This window comes from Chiloscyllium plagiosum, chromosome 20 (assembly GCF_004010195.1).
Source record: "Chiloscyllium plagiosum isolate BGI_BamShark_2017 chromosome 20, ASM401019v2, whole genome shotgun sequence".
Classification (NCBI taxonomy): Eukaryota; Metazoa; Chordata; class Chondrichthyes; order Orectolobiformes; family Hemiscylliidae; genus Chiloscyllium; species Chiloscyllium plagiosum.
Window position 1 is genome coordinate 500,520 of NC_057729.1, and position 14,270 is coordinate 514,789.

Genomic DNA, 14,270 nt, shown 5'->3' on the forward strand with positions numbered 1-14,270 from the left:
TTGCTCATGTTGGGTATCGGTTCCTTCGTTCTGGTGAGTTGTTGTCTGAGCATGGCTGTTGGTTTGTGTGCCGTTAATAAACACCGGAGGAAACATCAAAGAAGCGCTTCGCAGGAGGCTCCCAAGCACTGATGATGTCGCCTAGCCAGGGGACGAAACGTTTGCAACAAAAAACTTCCAGCTCGGCGAACAGAACCACAACAACGAGCACCCGAGCTACAAATCTTCGCACAAACTTTGAACACTTACGGGCAAGATTTTACACGAAGAGTGGAAGGTATCTAGAATGCACTACCAGGGGGTGGAGGCAGATATGATAAGGACATTTAAGGGACTTTTAGATAAGCACATGAATATGGGATGGAGGAATCGGCAAACAGAACCACAACAACGGAGGGATATGGATCACAGCAGACAAAAGGGATCAGTTTAATTTGGCATCAAGTTTGGCGCAACATCACAGGAAGAAGGGCCCATCCTGTGCTGTGTTCTATGTTTTATGGTTATCTCAGAATGCAATGGGACCTTGATCAGATGGGCCAGTGTGCTGAGGAGTGACAGATGGAGTTTAATTTAGCTAAATATGTTGCATTTTGGTAAGGCAAATCAGGGCCAGATATGTACACCTTAAAAGTAAGGTGTGTGGAGTGTTGCTGAACAGAAACTTTGGACTCCAGGTTCATAGTTCCTTGAAAGTGGAGTCGCAGGTAGGCAGGGTAGTGAAGAAGGTGTTTGGTACATTTGCCTTTATAGTCAATGCTTTGAGTGTAGGAGTTGGGATGACATGTTGTTGTATAGGACATTAATTAGGCCACTTTTGAAATACTGTGTTCAATTCTGGTCTTCCTGCTATAGAAAAATGTTATTAAACTTGGAAAAGGTTTAAAAGATTTACAAGGATGTTACCAGGGTTGAAGGGTTTGAGCTATAGGGAGATGCTGAATAGGCTGGGGCTATTTTCCCTGGAGTGTCGGAAGCTGAGGGGTGACCTTATGGAGGTTTATAAAATCATAAGAGACATGAATAGAGTGAATAGCCAAGGTCTTTTTCCCAGGGTAGTGGAGTCCAAAGCTCGAGGGCATAGGTTTAAGGTGAAAAGGGACCTGAGGGACAGCTTTTTCATGGAGAGAGTGGTGCATGTATGGAACGAGCTTCAAGAGGAACTGCTGGAGGCTGGTACAAATGCAACTTGTAAAAGGCATCTGGATAGGTACATGTGAATAGGAAAAGTTTGAGGAATATGGGCCAAATACTGGCAAATGGAACTAGATTAAGTTAGGCTATCTGGTTGGCATTGAGAAAGGACACAATGGGAAACCATATCTCTAGGAAAAAATCGTAACAGTAGAACAAAGTGTTTGGAAGAAAGGGAGTAAGTCTAAAATGAAGGCCAGCAGTAAGTTGGACGAAAGAATAGATGGGAAAGGTCAATGCAGTTCATTTGGAAACAAAACACTATCACTCGAGGCATTAGTCCCCGTGATAAGGAGGGAAATGAATTAGACTGGACTAAATTGAAACTAGCATGTCTGAGGTATGATGAGAAGTTGGAAAAAGTAAGGGAACAGAAACAGAAGGCTAAGTTAGAAACAGATGGTTATGGGGCCCCAACGGAAAACAGATCAAAAGTCTGCAGCAGTGCCTGCTGACTCCGAGTACAGTAATAACAAAACTAAGAGAAAGTGAGGACTGCAGATGCTGGAGATCAGAGCTGAAAAATGTGTTGCTGGAAAAGTGCAGCAGGTCAGGCAGCATCCAAGGAGCAGGAGAATCGACGTTTCAGGCATAAGCTCTTCTTCAGGAATGAGGAATGTGTGCCAAGCAGGCTTCATCATTCCTGAAGAAGGGCTTATGCCCGAAACGTCGATTCTCCTGCTCCTTGGATGCTGCCTGACCTGCTGCACTTTTCCAGCAACACGTTTTTCAGCAATAACAAAACTAAGACTAATACCGCTCTTGAGTAAGAGGAATATCTTGATGACTCTGAAGGCGAGTGGATATTTCCACCCCCACTAATGACAGATCCCCCTTACAATCCAAATTATGATAATAAAAAGAAACTAAAGATAAAGCAAACAGCATGAAAACAGAACCTATGGTCCAACTCACCCATGCTGTCGAAGCCTCCCCGAGAGCTACAGTGGGTAAGGGAGGTCTCCCAAATGGAGTCTACTCAACTTTCCCTGGTTCTTTCCCTTAGGTCGTACAGTTGCCTGGAGTAAAATTCTTACAAGCAGTCCGTTAAAGGTTTAGCACATTTATTGAAACATTTAGTAGTATCACAGTTACAGAGTAACAAGACACCAAGCCCTAGCCTAAGTAGAGGTTGTAAAACCTCAGCAGAGTAGCGGTACCAGCACTTAGCAACCTCGTGCTCTCTCAGACTACTCCAAAAGTGGCACTCACAATCTTCAGAATTTATACAATTTTTGCCCACTAAACATGTACTGAGTTGGGAGGTCATGTTGCGGCTGTACAGGCCATTGGTTAGGCCACTGTTGGAATAATGCGTGCAATTCTGGTCTCCTTCCTATCGGAAAGATGTTGTGAAACTTGAAAGGGTTCAGAAAAGATTTACAAGGATGTTGCCAGGATTGGAGGATTTGAGCTATAGGGAGAGGCTGAATAGGCTGGGGCTATTTTCCCTGCAGTGTTGGAGGGTGAGGGGTGACCTTATAGAGGTTTACAAAATTATGAGGGGCATGCATAGGGTAAATAGGCAAAGTCTTTTCCCTGGGATTGGGGAGTCCAGAACTAGAGGGCATAGGTTTAGGGTGAGAGGGGAAAGATATAAAAGAGACCTACGGGGCAACTTTTTCACACACAGAGTGGTACGTGTATGGAATGAGCTGCCAGAGGAAGTGGTGGAGGCTGGTACAATTGCAACATTTAAGAGGCATTTGGATGGGTATATGAATAGGAAGGGTTTGGAGGGTTATGGGCCTGATGATGGCAGGTGGGACTAGAATGGGTTGGGATATCTGGTCGGCATGGACAGGTTGGACCGAAGAGTCTATTTCCATGGTGTACATCTTTATTACTCTATGTCAATCAAACTCCTGCTGATGAACATGATATCCTCCCCACATTCCTGCTGTGCTTGTTAGTCTTTTGATCACATTACTAGAATAGCGATAAGGAAACTGCCCTTGTACTGAGTCAGGTGGTGATATTAAGTGTTGATTCCCTCTAAAGTTTGGTCACATACTCATTACCTCATGTCCTTGTTTAAACCTGATTACTGACTTTGTTTATTTATGTCTTAAACCCATTTCTCATTGTTTTCCACCTCACATGCTTGGTCAGTAAACTCTTTATTCAAATCCCTATTGTCTTTCCTTGTAGGTACTTGGAGTGATCTGTTAAAGGCTTTTGTTCCTCCTCAATGACTAATTGTTAAGTTTCATAGCTGCCTAAATTTGTTCTTGTACAGAGCTGGACTTCCTGCTTTTCCTAGCAAAGGTATCTTATTTAATACATTTTTTGTGTTATTTCTAACATTTAATGTTCTTTAATTTTATGCTTTCCCTTCATGTCCTTTCTCAATGTTCGCAGGCAAAGAGACGGCTGGAAAATGGGAAGCCTTCAGAAATGAGATGAGAGTCCAAAGACAGTATGTCCTTGTTAGGGTGAAAGGAAAGGCTGGTAGGTGTAGGGAATGTTGGATGACTAAAGAAATTGAGGGTTTGGATAAGAAAAAGAGTGAAGCACATGTAAGGATCAAGTGAATTCTTAAGAGTATAAAGGCAGTAGGAATAAACTGGAAGGAAATCAGGAGGGCATAAAGGGGACATGAGATGGTTTGGCAAATAGAGTTAAGGATAATCCAAAGAGACTTTATAAATACATTAAGGACAAAAGGGTAACTAGGGAGAAAATAGGGCCCCTCAAAGATCAGCAAGGCAGCCTATGTGTGGAACTGCAGGAGATGGGGGAGATGCTAAACAAGTATTTTGCGTCAGTGCTTACTGTGGAAAAGGACATGGAAGGTAGAGAATGTAGGGAAATTGAGGTTGATATCTTGAAAAATATCAGAGGAGGAAGTGCTGGATGTCTTGAAATGCATAAAAGTGGATAAATCCCCAGGACCTGATCAAGTGTGCCCTAGAACTCTGTGGGAATTGAATTGAGTTGAATTTATTGTCACATGTACCAAGGCACAGTGAAAAGCTTTGTCTTGCGAGCAATCTAGACAGATCATATAGTTAAGTAGCATATATAGTAAATAATAGGTAAACAGGGGCAAGAACAAAAGCACAGGTACAGGCGAATGTTAAGAGTTTGAGAGTCCATCTTTGGCTCTGGGATATAGAATTAATAGATGTGCAACTGTTGGGAGAAATTTTTACTCCTTTCAAACCTAAATGACTGACCCCTTACCCTGAGACTTTGATCCTACCTTCAAGATCCCTGAATCAGGGAGAAGCATCTTCCTCTTGCTACTGCAGTAAACTTAAGAATTTTAAATGGTTCAGTGCAAGAACTTATTGTTCTATTAAATGCTAGAAAATTTAGTCTTGGTCTCCTAAATCTCTTCTCTAATGACAATCCCAGGAATCAAATCTAGTGAACCTTTATTTCTTTCTCTTGAGGCAAGTAAAGATAGTTTCTAATCAACCTGTTCAGAGTTGTTACTATACCCTTCTGCCTTGAATGTGGGCCTCCTGTTTCGACGGGGTGGGGGAGACATTACCACTGTGCCAGAAGAAATGTACACTGAGCTTAAAGGAGCTTTTGTTTTATGGTCGTAGTGTCACTCCATCTGATCCAGGAGACCCAGTTTCAAGTGCCACCTGCTCTAGAGGTGTGCAGTAACATGTCTGATGACATTGATGACATTGATTTGAAAATATCCATGTTTCAAGCAGGAGAGATTTAGGGATCAGTAATAAAGATATTCACTGTGAATACGGCAAGAGTCCATGGGGATCTGTCTATGACTGATTCAGTTGTGTTACAATTCAAGATAGTCAGTATGGTACTGTGGGGTTGGTAGACGGAACTTGGAAACAGTGGTTCTGTGAAGATGTTGATTCTGCAGTTGGTGTAGATTAAGCCTTAGCTGTATGACGGTACCCACTTTCAGTGCTAATGTTTGAAAAGATTTGGCCATTTCAACAGCAGTCTAGAGCTGTTTCTCAAAGAGTGACTGCCTTTCCTTTCGCTCTGTGTTGTGTGCTTCCTTGTGTGCATGGGCATGCCTCCCTGTGTGTTTATGGGTGCATCTCTGGATCGGGGGTGTGTGTGTGGGTTCACCTCCCTGTGGGTGTGTTTGTAGGAGCGAGGGATGGATATATGTGGGCATGTTTCCGTGTTGGGGTGGATGTGGATGCACCTCCACATGGGGCAGTTTTATGTTGGCACACTTTCTTGCCTCTGTGTATATATGTACAAGTTGAGCATGAGCTAATTCTCTTGCCAACTATGAAGCATCTGCCCACCTTTGTGCTGTACTCATTGTATTGTAGCACCGAACCACCTGACTTCGAAATATCATTTTGCAAAGAAAAACAATTCAAAGGACTAATTGCATGCTTCCCCTGTTGTAAGGGTTAAATACCACTCTTGTACATCTTGGCTTTCTAAAGTCTGGAATCCAATCAGAAACTCAGTTAACTCCTTTGGTGGGAGGTGAATGTATAGAATGTAGTCAGCCCTCCATCCTCATGTCGGCTCTGGTAATCCAGGGAGGCCTTACGTCCTTACATGCCCATGCTTGTTCAAGTCCTTCAAGCTATAACCAATTGCATCTCAGTCATAGTGAAATGTGGTCTTTCATGGACTATAGCTACTTGCTCAGATCCAACAGTTATAGGTTCTCCAAAGGTCTGGGCTCAGCATTCTCTCTAAAGTGTGGTATGTTAACAAACCAAAAACATTGGTGTAATTGATTGCGTCAGCTATGGTGGAAGCAGTGCAATGGAGCCCTTGTTTTGCTATCTGTACAACTGCATGGTTCCTGTGTCTGACTGTTGGATATAGATAGCTCTGGATAAGTTGGACCTTTCTAATACCAAAGCAAATGCAGCATATTTCCAGAAGCACACTGCAAGTCAGTCAGTAACTGAAGATAACAGACAAGTTTAACTTTTTCACACATTGAATATGTTAACTCATCTGTATGTCGACTCTTTTACACTGATTTGTGTATTTCCAGTATTTTCTGTAGTGTCCTCAATTTCTAACATCTGATGCACTTGCTTTTGGCTTCATTGACTGTTTGACTATGATTCAAATTGTCCTGCCCAGAAGACGGCTATGTGAGTGAACATGTATGGGACTCCTCTGTTTCAGAAAGTAAAGTTTGACACTGCACTGGATTCACACTATAAAATTGAGACATTCTGAAGCTAAACCCTATACTATCCAGAATAACATCAACACAGCTGATACATTTTATGGTCTACAATGATTCTCAGCAAGGGGCCCAGTAATCTATTCTGTAGCTTTCCACAAAGTTCTGGGAAACACTTGATCAGGTGCCATTATGCATGTTAAGACTTCCTCTTCTGTAATATGAACTCTTTTTGTCCATCACTATTTATTTTCCCAAATTCCCTAGCTTCCATGCCCTTCTCCGCAGTAAATACTGAGATGAAATATTTGTTTAGTATCTCACCCATCTCCTGTGGTTCTACGCATAGATGGCAATGTTGGTCTTTAAGGGGCCCTGTTATCTTTTGCCCATATGTACTTATAGAACCTCTTTGGATTCTGCTTAATTCTATTTGCCATAGCTATTTCATGCTTCCTTATTGCCCTCCTGATTTCCCTCTTAAGTATACTCCTACTGCCCTTCTAGGGATTCACTGGATTCCAGCTGTTGATACCAGACAAATGCCTCCTTTTTCTTGACTAGAGCCTCAATTTCTGTAGTAATTCGGCCTAGCCCTTTATACTAAGCAGAACATGCTGTCTGTGAACTCTCATTCTCTCATTTTAAAGGTCTCCCACTTCCCAACCACAAATAGCTACCCCAGCCAATTTTTGAAAGTTCCTGTCTAGTACCATCAAAATTGGCCGTACTCCAATTTGAACTTCAACTTTTTGATCTGTAGTATCCTTTTCCATCACTATTTTAAAGCTAATAGAATGATGAATCACTGGCCCCAAGTGCTTCCCCCACTGCTACCTCAGTCACTTGCCCTGCCTTATTTCCCAAGAGAAAGTCACGTATTGCTCCTTCGCTAATAACTATATCCACATGTTGATTAAGAACGTTTTCTTGTGCACACTTAATAAATTCCTCCCCATTTAAGCCCTTAGCACGATGACAGTCCCAGCCGGTGTTTAGAAAGTTAAAAATCCTCTCCGATTGCAACCCTATGTTTCTTACAATACCTGAGATCTCCTTACATATTTACTTCTCAATTTCCTGCTGACATTTGGATTTTTGGCGGGCTGGAGGGGGGGGGGGGGGTCTTCAATACAATCCCAACAAGGTGATTATTCCCTTTGTTATTTTTCAGTTCCACCCAAATAACTTCACTTATGTACTCCCTGGAATATCCTGCGTAAGTATAGCCGTAATTAGATTAGATTAGATTAGATTACAGTGTGGAAACAGGCCCTTCGGCCCAACAAATCCACACCAACCCGCCGAAGCGAAACCCACCCATACCCCTACATTTACCCCTTACCTAACACTACGGGCAATTTAGTATGGCCAATTCACCTGACCCTGCACATCTTTGGACTGTGGGAGGAAACCGGAGCACCCGGAGGAAACCCACGCAGACACGGGGAGAACGTGCAAACTCCACACAGTCAGTCGCCTGAGGCGGGAATTGAACCCGGGTCTCTGGCGCTGTGAGGCAGCAGTGCTAACCACCGTGCCGCCCGTGCCATAATGTCATCCTGAATCAAAAAACGCCGCATCCCAACCTTCTTTTCTTTTTTTACCCCAGAACATTAAGCTGCCAGTCCTGTCTGTTCCTGAGCTACATTTCTGTAATAGCTATGAAATCTCAGTCCCATATTCCTAACCATGTGCTAAGTTTATTTGTCTTATTGTCAAGCCTCTTGCATTGAAGTAAACGCAGTTTAATTTATCAGTCATATCTCTTACTCTACCAAACTCTTGGCTGCTTTGATTATTTAACTTGCTTCCCTTATCTACTGTACTAGCCTCAGTTTTTTTCTCTTTTCTCACTATCACTTTGGCTCCTGCCATCTCCCCTTACTAGTTTAAAGCCACCAGAGTAGCACTAGCAAATCTCCCTGCATGGATTTTTCAGGTGGAACCGTCTCTCTTGAACAATTCGTTTCTCCCCCTGAAGATATCTCAGTGGTCCAAAAATGTGAATCATTATCCCCTGCAGCAGCTCCACAGCCACGCATTCACCTGCTCTATCCTCCTATTACTACTGTCAATAGCATGTGGCACCAGGAGTAATCCAGATATTACTACCATCGATGACCTACTTTTTAACCTCCTGCCTAGTTTCCAGGACGTCACGCCTTTCCCTCCCTTTGTTGGAGGTACAGAAAGTAATCAGGAAAGCTAATAGAATGTTGTGCTTTATTGTAAAGGGAATTGAGATAGATGGTTGACTGCTAGGAATGGTAGGCGAAAGTGAGGACTGCAGATGCTGGAGATCAGGATTCCTGATGAAGGGCTTTTGCCCGAAACGTCAATTTTCCTACTCCTTGGATGCTGCCTGACCTGCTGTGCTTTTCCAGTACCACTTTAATCTTGACTCTGCTAGGAATGGTAGAAGAAGTAGCCTGTGGCTATCTCCTTCTGGAATAGGTTTGCTATTTTGGATACTGTTGGCGATGATGGCTTCTCAGGTGAGTAGCACTGGCAGTCAGGTTTCTTTCTGTGACTGGCTGTACTGTAATGAGGGCTATGTCGAGTTCCAAGGGGACCAATTGTAGTAGAGGACAGTTAGTCTGGGGCAGTGACAGATGTTTCTGCACCTATCAACGAGACATCACTCTGGTGTGCTGCCTCCCTGGTGTCAGGATCAAGGATGTCTTGGACAGGGTGCAGAATATTCTCGAAGGGAAGAATGGTCAGCAGCAGTTCTGTTGAGATATTTGTATCATTGACAGTGGAGTCGCAGATAGATAGGATAGTGAAGAAGGCATTTGGTATGCTTTCCTTTATTAGTCAGTGCATTGAGTAGAGGAGTTGAAAGGCCATATTCTGGCTGTACAGGACATTGATTCGGCCATGTTTGGATTACTGTGTTCAGTTCAGGTCTCCTTGCTATGGGAAGGATGTTGTGAAACTTGAAAGGGTTCAGAAAATATTTACAAAGATATTGCCAAGGTTGGAAGGTTTGAACTATAGAGAGAGGTTCAGTATGCTCGGGCTATTTTCCCTGGTGTGTCGGAGGATGAGGGGTGACTTTTATTATGGACCAGGCCAGACGCCCTCAAAACATTTCAGCAAAGTAGTCCAGACCCTAACTTTGCTGGTTGTTTTAAGCAGGTGTACAGTGGATATTCCAGGAGTGATGCAGCTGGCCCAACCATTTAATTTTAAACAAAACAGAATTTATTTGCAAGGTGACCAAATGAAACACAAGCAAAGATAACCAAATATAGAGCAACAACTTATCCGAAAACATGATAGATTAACCCAACTTAATGATGCTGTTCCAAATACTTGCAACAATCCCCAATAAACACCCGTTGGCAAAAAAGGAAAAATCAAACCCAAGGTGTCTCAGGAGAGAGAGAGAGAAATTCAGCATGAAACACCTCCTTTCACGTCGCTGTTTCTTTGACCAGCAGCCTCAAAACCTTCTGATTGCCTGCTCTGAACAGCGAGACTGCAAAAATCAAACCAGAGCAAAGCTGTGCTTGGAGAACTAGTCACTCTCCTTTCATTGTACAATGATTTGGAGATGCCTGTGTTGGACTGGGGTGTACAAAGTTAAAAATCACACAACACCAGGTTACAGTCCAACACTATCACCTGATGAAGGAGCGTTGCTCCGAAAGCTAGTGTGCTTCCAATTAAACCTGTTGGACTATAACCTGGCGTTGTGTGATTTTTAACTTCATTGTACAAGTGTTTTTTTAAACTTGAAAGCCTTGTTCCTGAGGCAGTCTCTGTTAGCTATAATGAAATTGGCCCCAAAACCCATAAAACCAAGACCTCCCGGAATCTCTGCATTTATGACCCCTCTGAGGAAAAAAAAACCAAGGACAACATAACCTTGTTAAAGGAGCAGCATCATCATACCTTATAAAGGTTTAAAAAATCATGAGGGGCATTTATAGGGTAAATAAACAAGGTCTTTTCACTGCAGTGGGGGAGTCCAAAACTAGAGGCATAGGTTTAAGGTGAGAGGAGAAAGATTTAAAAAGGACCTAAGGGGCAACGTTTTCATGCAGAAAGTGGTTAGTGCATGGAATGAGCATCCAGAGGAAGTGGCGAAGGTGCTACACTTACAACATTTAAAAGGCACCTGGGTGGGTGTATGAAGGGTTTAGAGGAATATGGGCCAAAGTTTTTATTTAGGACTAGATTTATTTAGGTTGACATAGACAAGTTGGACTGAGCGATCTGATTCTGTGCTGTATATCTCTATGATAGCCATGTGTGAAGTGCTGTAAGACTGGAGGATGCCTCATCTGGTGCTATTATCTTAAAGATGCTGTAAAGAAAAGCCAAGGAACTGTAGACTAGTGAGCCTGATATCGGTGATGGGTAAGTTTTTGTAGGGGTATCTGAGGGACAGGATTTACTTGCATTTGGAAGGGCAAGGACTGACTAGGAATAGTCAACATGGCTTTGTGCATGGCAAGTCATGTCTCACTAATTTGGATTCTGAAGAGGTGCGAAAGAAGCTTGTTGAAGACAGCAGCAAAAATGTTCTGCATAGTAGACTGATTAGCAAGGTTAGATCACATGGGATCCGGGGGGAGCGAGCCAATTGGATACAATATTAGCTTAAAGATAGGAGACAGGATGGTAGGAGAGTTGCTTTTCGGACTGGAGACCTGTGACCAGCAGTGTGACACAAGGATCAGTGCTTTTCAACATTTATGTAAATTATTTGGATGTGAATATAGGAGGCATGGTTAGTTACGGATGAAACCAAAATTGGTGGTGTAGTGGACAGTGAACAGTATTATCTTAGAGTACAATGTGCCTTCCATCAGATGGGCCGCTGGGCTGAGGAGTGGCAGATGGAGTTTAATTTAGATAAATGTGAGGTGTTGAATTTTGGTGAGGCAAGCAGGGCAAAATTTACAAACTTAGTGGTAGAGCCTTGGGGAGTATTGTCGCAGGAAACCACAAAAGAGACCTTGGGGTACAGGTTCATAGTTCCTTGAAAAAGTAGATTCAGGTAGACAGGATGGTGAAGAAACCATTGCTTGCCTTCATTGGTCGTATGAAAGGATTGGACACTCTGGCAGCAGGAAACATGTTTCCGCTGATGGGTGAGTGCCGAACCAGAGGACACAGCTTAAAAATACGGGGTAGACCATTTAGGACAGAGATGAGGAGAAACTTCTTCACCCAGAGAGTGGTGGCTGTGTGGAATGCTCTGCCCTAGAGGGCAGTGGAGGCCTAGTCTCTGGATTCATTTAAGAAAGAGTTGGATAGAGCTCTGAAAGATAGTGGAATCAAGGGTTATGGAGATAAGGCAGGAACGGGATACTGATTAAGGATGATCAGCCATGATCATATTGAATGGCGGTGCAGGCTCGAAGGGCTGAATGGCCTACTCCTGCACCTATTGTCTATATTGTCTATATATTGTCTATATATTGTCTATATATTGTCTAATATTGAATATAGGAGTTGAGACATCATGTTGCAGCTGTACAGGACATTGGGGAAGACAGTTTTAGAATACTACATACAATTCTGGTCAGCCTTCAGTAGGAAGGATGTTGTTAAACCTGGGAGGGTACAGAAAAGATTTAGAAAGAAGTTGCTGGAATTGGTGGGTTTGAGCTATAGGGAAAGGTTGAATAACCAAGGTCTTTTTCCCAGGGTGAGGGAATCTAAAAATAAAGGGCATGGGTTTAAGGTGAGAGGTGAAAGATTTTAAAAGTACCTGAGGGGCAACGTTTTCATGCTGAGGATGGTGCATGTATGGCACACGCTGCCAGTGGTGGTGGGGGCGGATACAAGTATAGCATTAAAAAGGCATCTGGGCGGGTATGTGATTAGGAAGGATTTAGAGGGATATGAGTCAAGTGCTGGTAAATGGGACTGGGTCAGATTAGAATATCTGGTCCACATGAATAAGTTGGACTGAAGGGTCTGTTTCCATGCTCTGAAACAGGAGTAGCAAGCCAAACCAAATCAGCCTCACTATTAGTGGATTTGCAACACAGTAAAATCAAGACATTCAGCGACCGTCCAAACTGCCCAATTGTTTATTTGCATCTAAAATGGGACATAGGTAGCGTGGTTTTCATTCTTTGCTGTGCTACTTTGTGGTTTCCGGCAAGGGAATCATTTGGGTTTTGTCACTAGCCATGGCTGAGCCCCCTCTCAAAGACATGTGGTACAATAAATGTCTTTGTACATCTTCTCCTGTATTGCTACAGCGATGAATAATATGAGTTTACTTTGTGTTTGGGAATCGTACATGATGTGCATTGCTGACTTGACCTTGTGTTCATTTGCTCATCCTTCCAGTATCTTCAGCTGCCTTGTTTTATTGGGGGTATTTTGTGAACTTTTAAACTACTTTTAAACTTAGGTATTCTATGTAGCCTACTGAGATTTTCTGAAGCATTTTCATAAAATTCCCAGTGTGGAAACAGGCCATTGGCCCAATAAGTCCACACTGACCCTTCAAAAGGTAACCTACCCAGACCCATTCACCTACCTTACTGGTCTACATTTACCCTGATTAGTGCACCTAATCTACACAACCCTGAACACTGTAGGCAATTTAGCATGGCCAGTTCACCCAACCTGAACACCTTTGGATTATGGGAGGAAACCGGAGCACCCGGAGGAAACCCACACAGACACGGGGCAAATGTGCAAACTCCACATAGACAGTGACCTGAGGCTGGAATCGAACCCATGTGGGGCTGTGAGGCAGCAGTGCTCACCACTAAGCCACCGTGTCGCCCTCAGCAACCAGATATTCTTTCTGATACTTCACATTGCAAACTTAATTTACTTCAGTAAGGTATACATTTGGCAAAACTATGCATCAGTCAGAAAAGTAGGAGTTTTAATAATTCATCAAGGAAAGACAACATCATGATGAGCCTCTGTTAGTAACAGTTGTCCAGTTTCAATTGTGAGAAATGGATATTGATATAGAGCAGGTGAACAAGCACTGGCCGTTTGGTCCAAGCCAGAAGATTGTTTATAGTTATATGCTTGTCCTCACTGTGTCCTCTGTTAACTGACCTAATTTGAATGAGAGACTGGGTTTGGCTGTGCAGTGGGAAGGCAGGGAGGGCTTTAAGATATGCATCCTGGCTGATTCTTTTCTTGAGCCCTTTGTGACCCACCTGCCCCTTCCTTTAGTTTGTAGGTATTAGTGTTGCAAAACAATCCTTAAAACAAGAGTTATCATTCTGATTAAAAGAGAGACAGATTAGAGGTATGCATAATTGGAGCCCAGATAACGTTTGAGCAATGCCAAAGATCATCTTCTGGAAAAGAAAATGTATTGACTGCTGCCAGAAATAAATTTTTTAAACTATTTTTCTGCTTTTGGTTACAGGTCCTTTCACAGATGTTGTCACTACAAACCTGAAACTAAGTAATCCCTCAGATAAAAACATATGCTTTAAAGTGAAGACTACAGCCCCGCGGAGATATTGTGTGAGGCCTAACAGCGGAGTTATTGATGCAGGCACTTCAATCAATGTCTCCGGTATGATGTGTTGTGCTTGAGCACAAGGTCTTTGTGCCTAATTAAATTTTTGTGTCAACATGCTGCTACTAGAGATGATGGGACCGGAAGCTGAAGCTTCTTGTCATGACGTTGTGTAATTTGAACTGAAGTGTTCACGTTGCTTTTTCAGCTCTCACAGTATTTAAAGCATATTGTAAAATTCAATTCCATTTTGTAAATCTGCAACTCTTTTTTATAACTTCTTATGGGTTTATGTTAGTAGAATTGTAGCTCCAAAATTTATCTCAGTACTTTAGTGAGCAGGAATGTAATTTTGGCTGTATTATCTGTTCATGACAATTGATCTGTTCAGTTTGAATTGTAGTCGGCATAACTGTGAAAGCATGTGAAAGTTTGATATATTTTGCATTCTAATAGTTTAATACTGTTCTTTGAGATCTTACCTTTGTAAAATAACACCCTGGTGTA

The 14,270-nt window shown here is 42.6% G+C and overlaps 1 protein-coding gene across 1 annotated transcript in view; it reads left to right on the forward strand.

The window, feature by feature from the left end:
* The first annotated feature begins 8,781 nt into the window (after positions 1–8,781).
* Positions 8,782–14,270, forward strand: part of vapb (VAMP (vesicle-associated membrane protein)-associated protein B and C) — a 77,954-nt gene continuing 72,465 nt past the window's right edge. Inside the window, exons 1-2 of the mRNA XM_043710045.1 lie at positions 8,782–8,793; positions 13,649–13,820. Of these exons, the coding sequence (XP_043565980.1) occupies positions 8,782–8,793; positions 13,649–13,820 (184 nt within the window). The remainder of the gene's footprint in view (positions 8,794–13,648; positions 13,821–14,270) is intronic.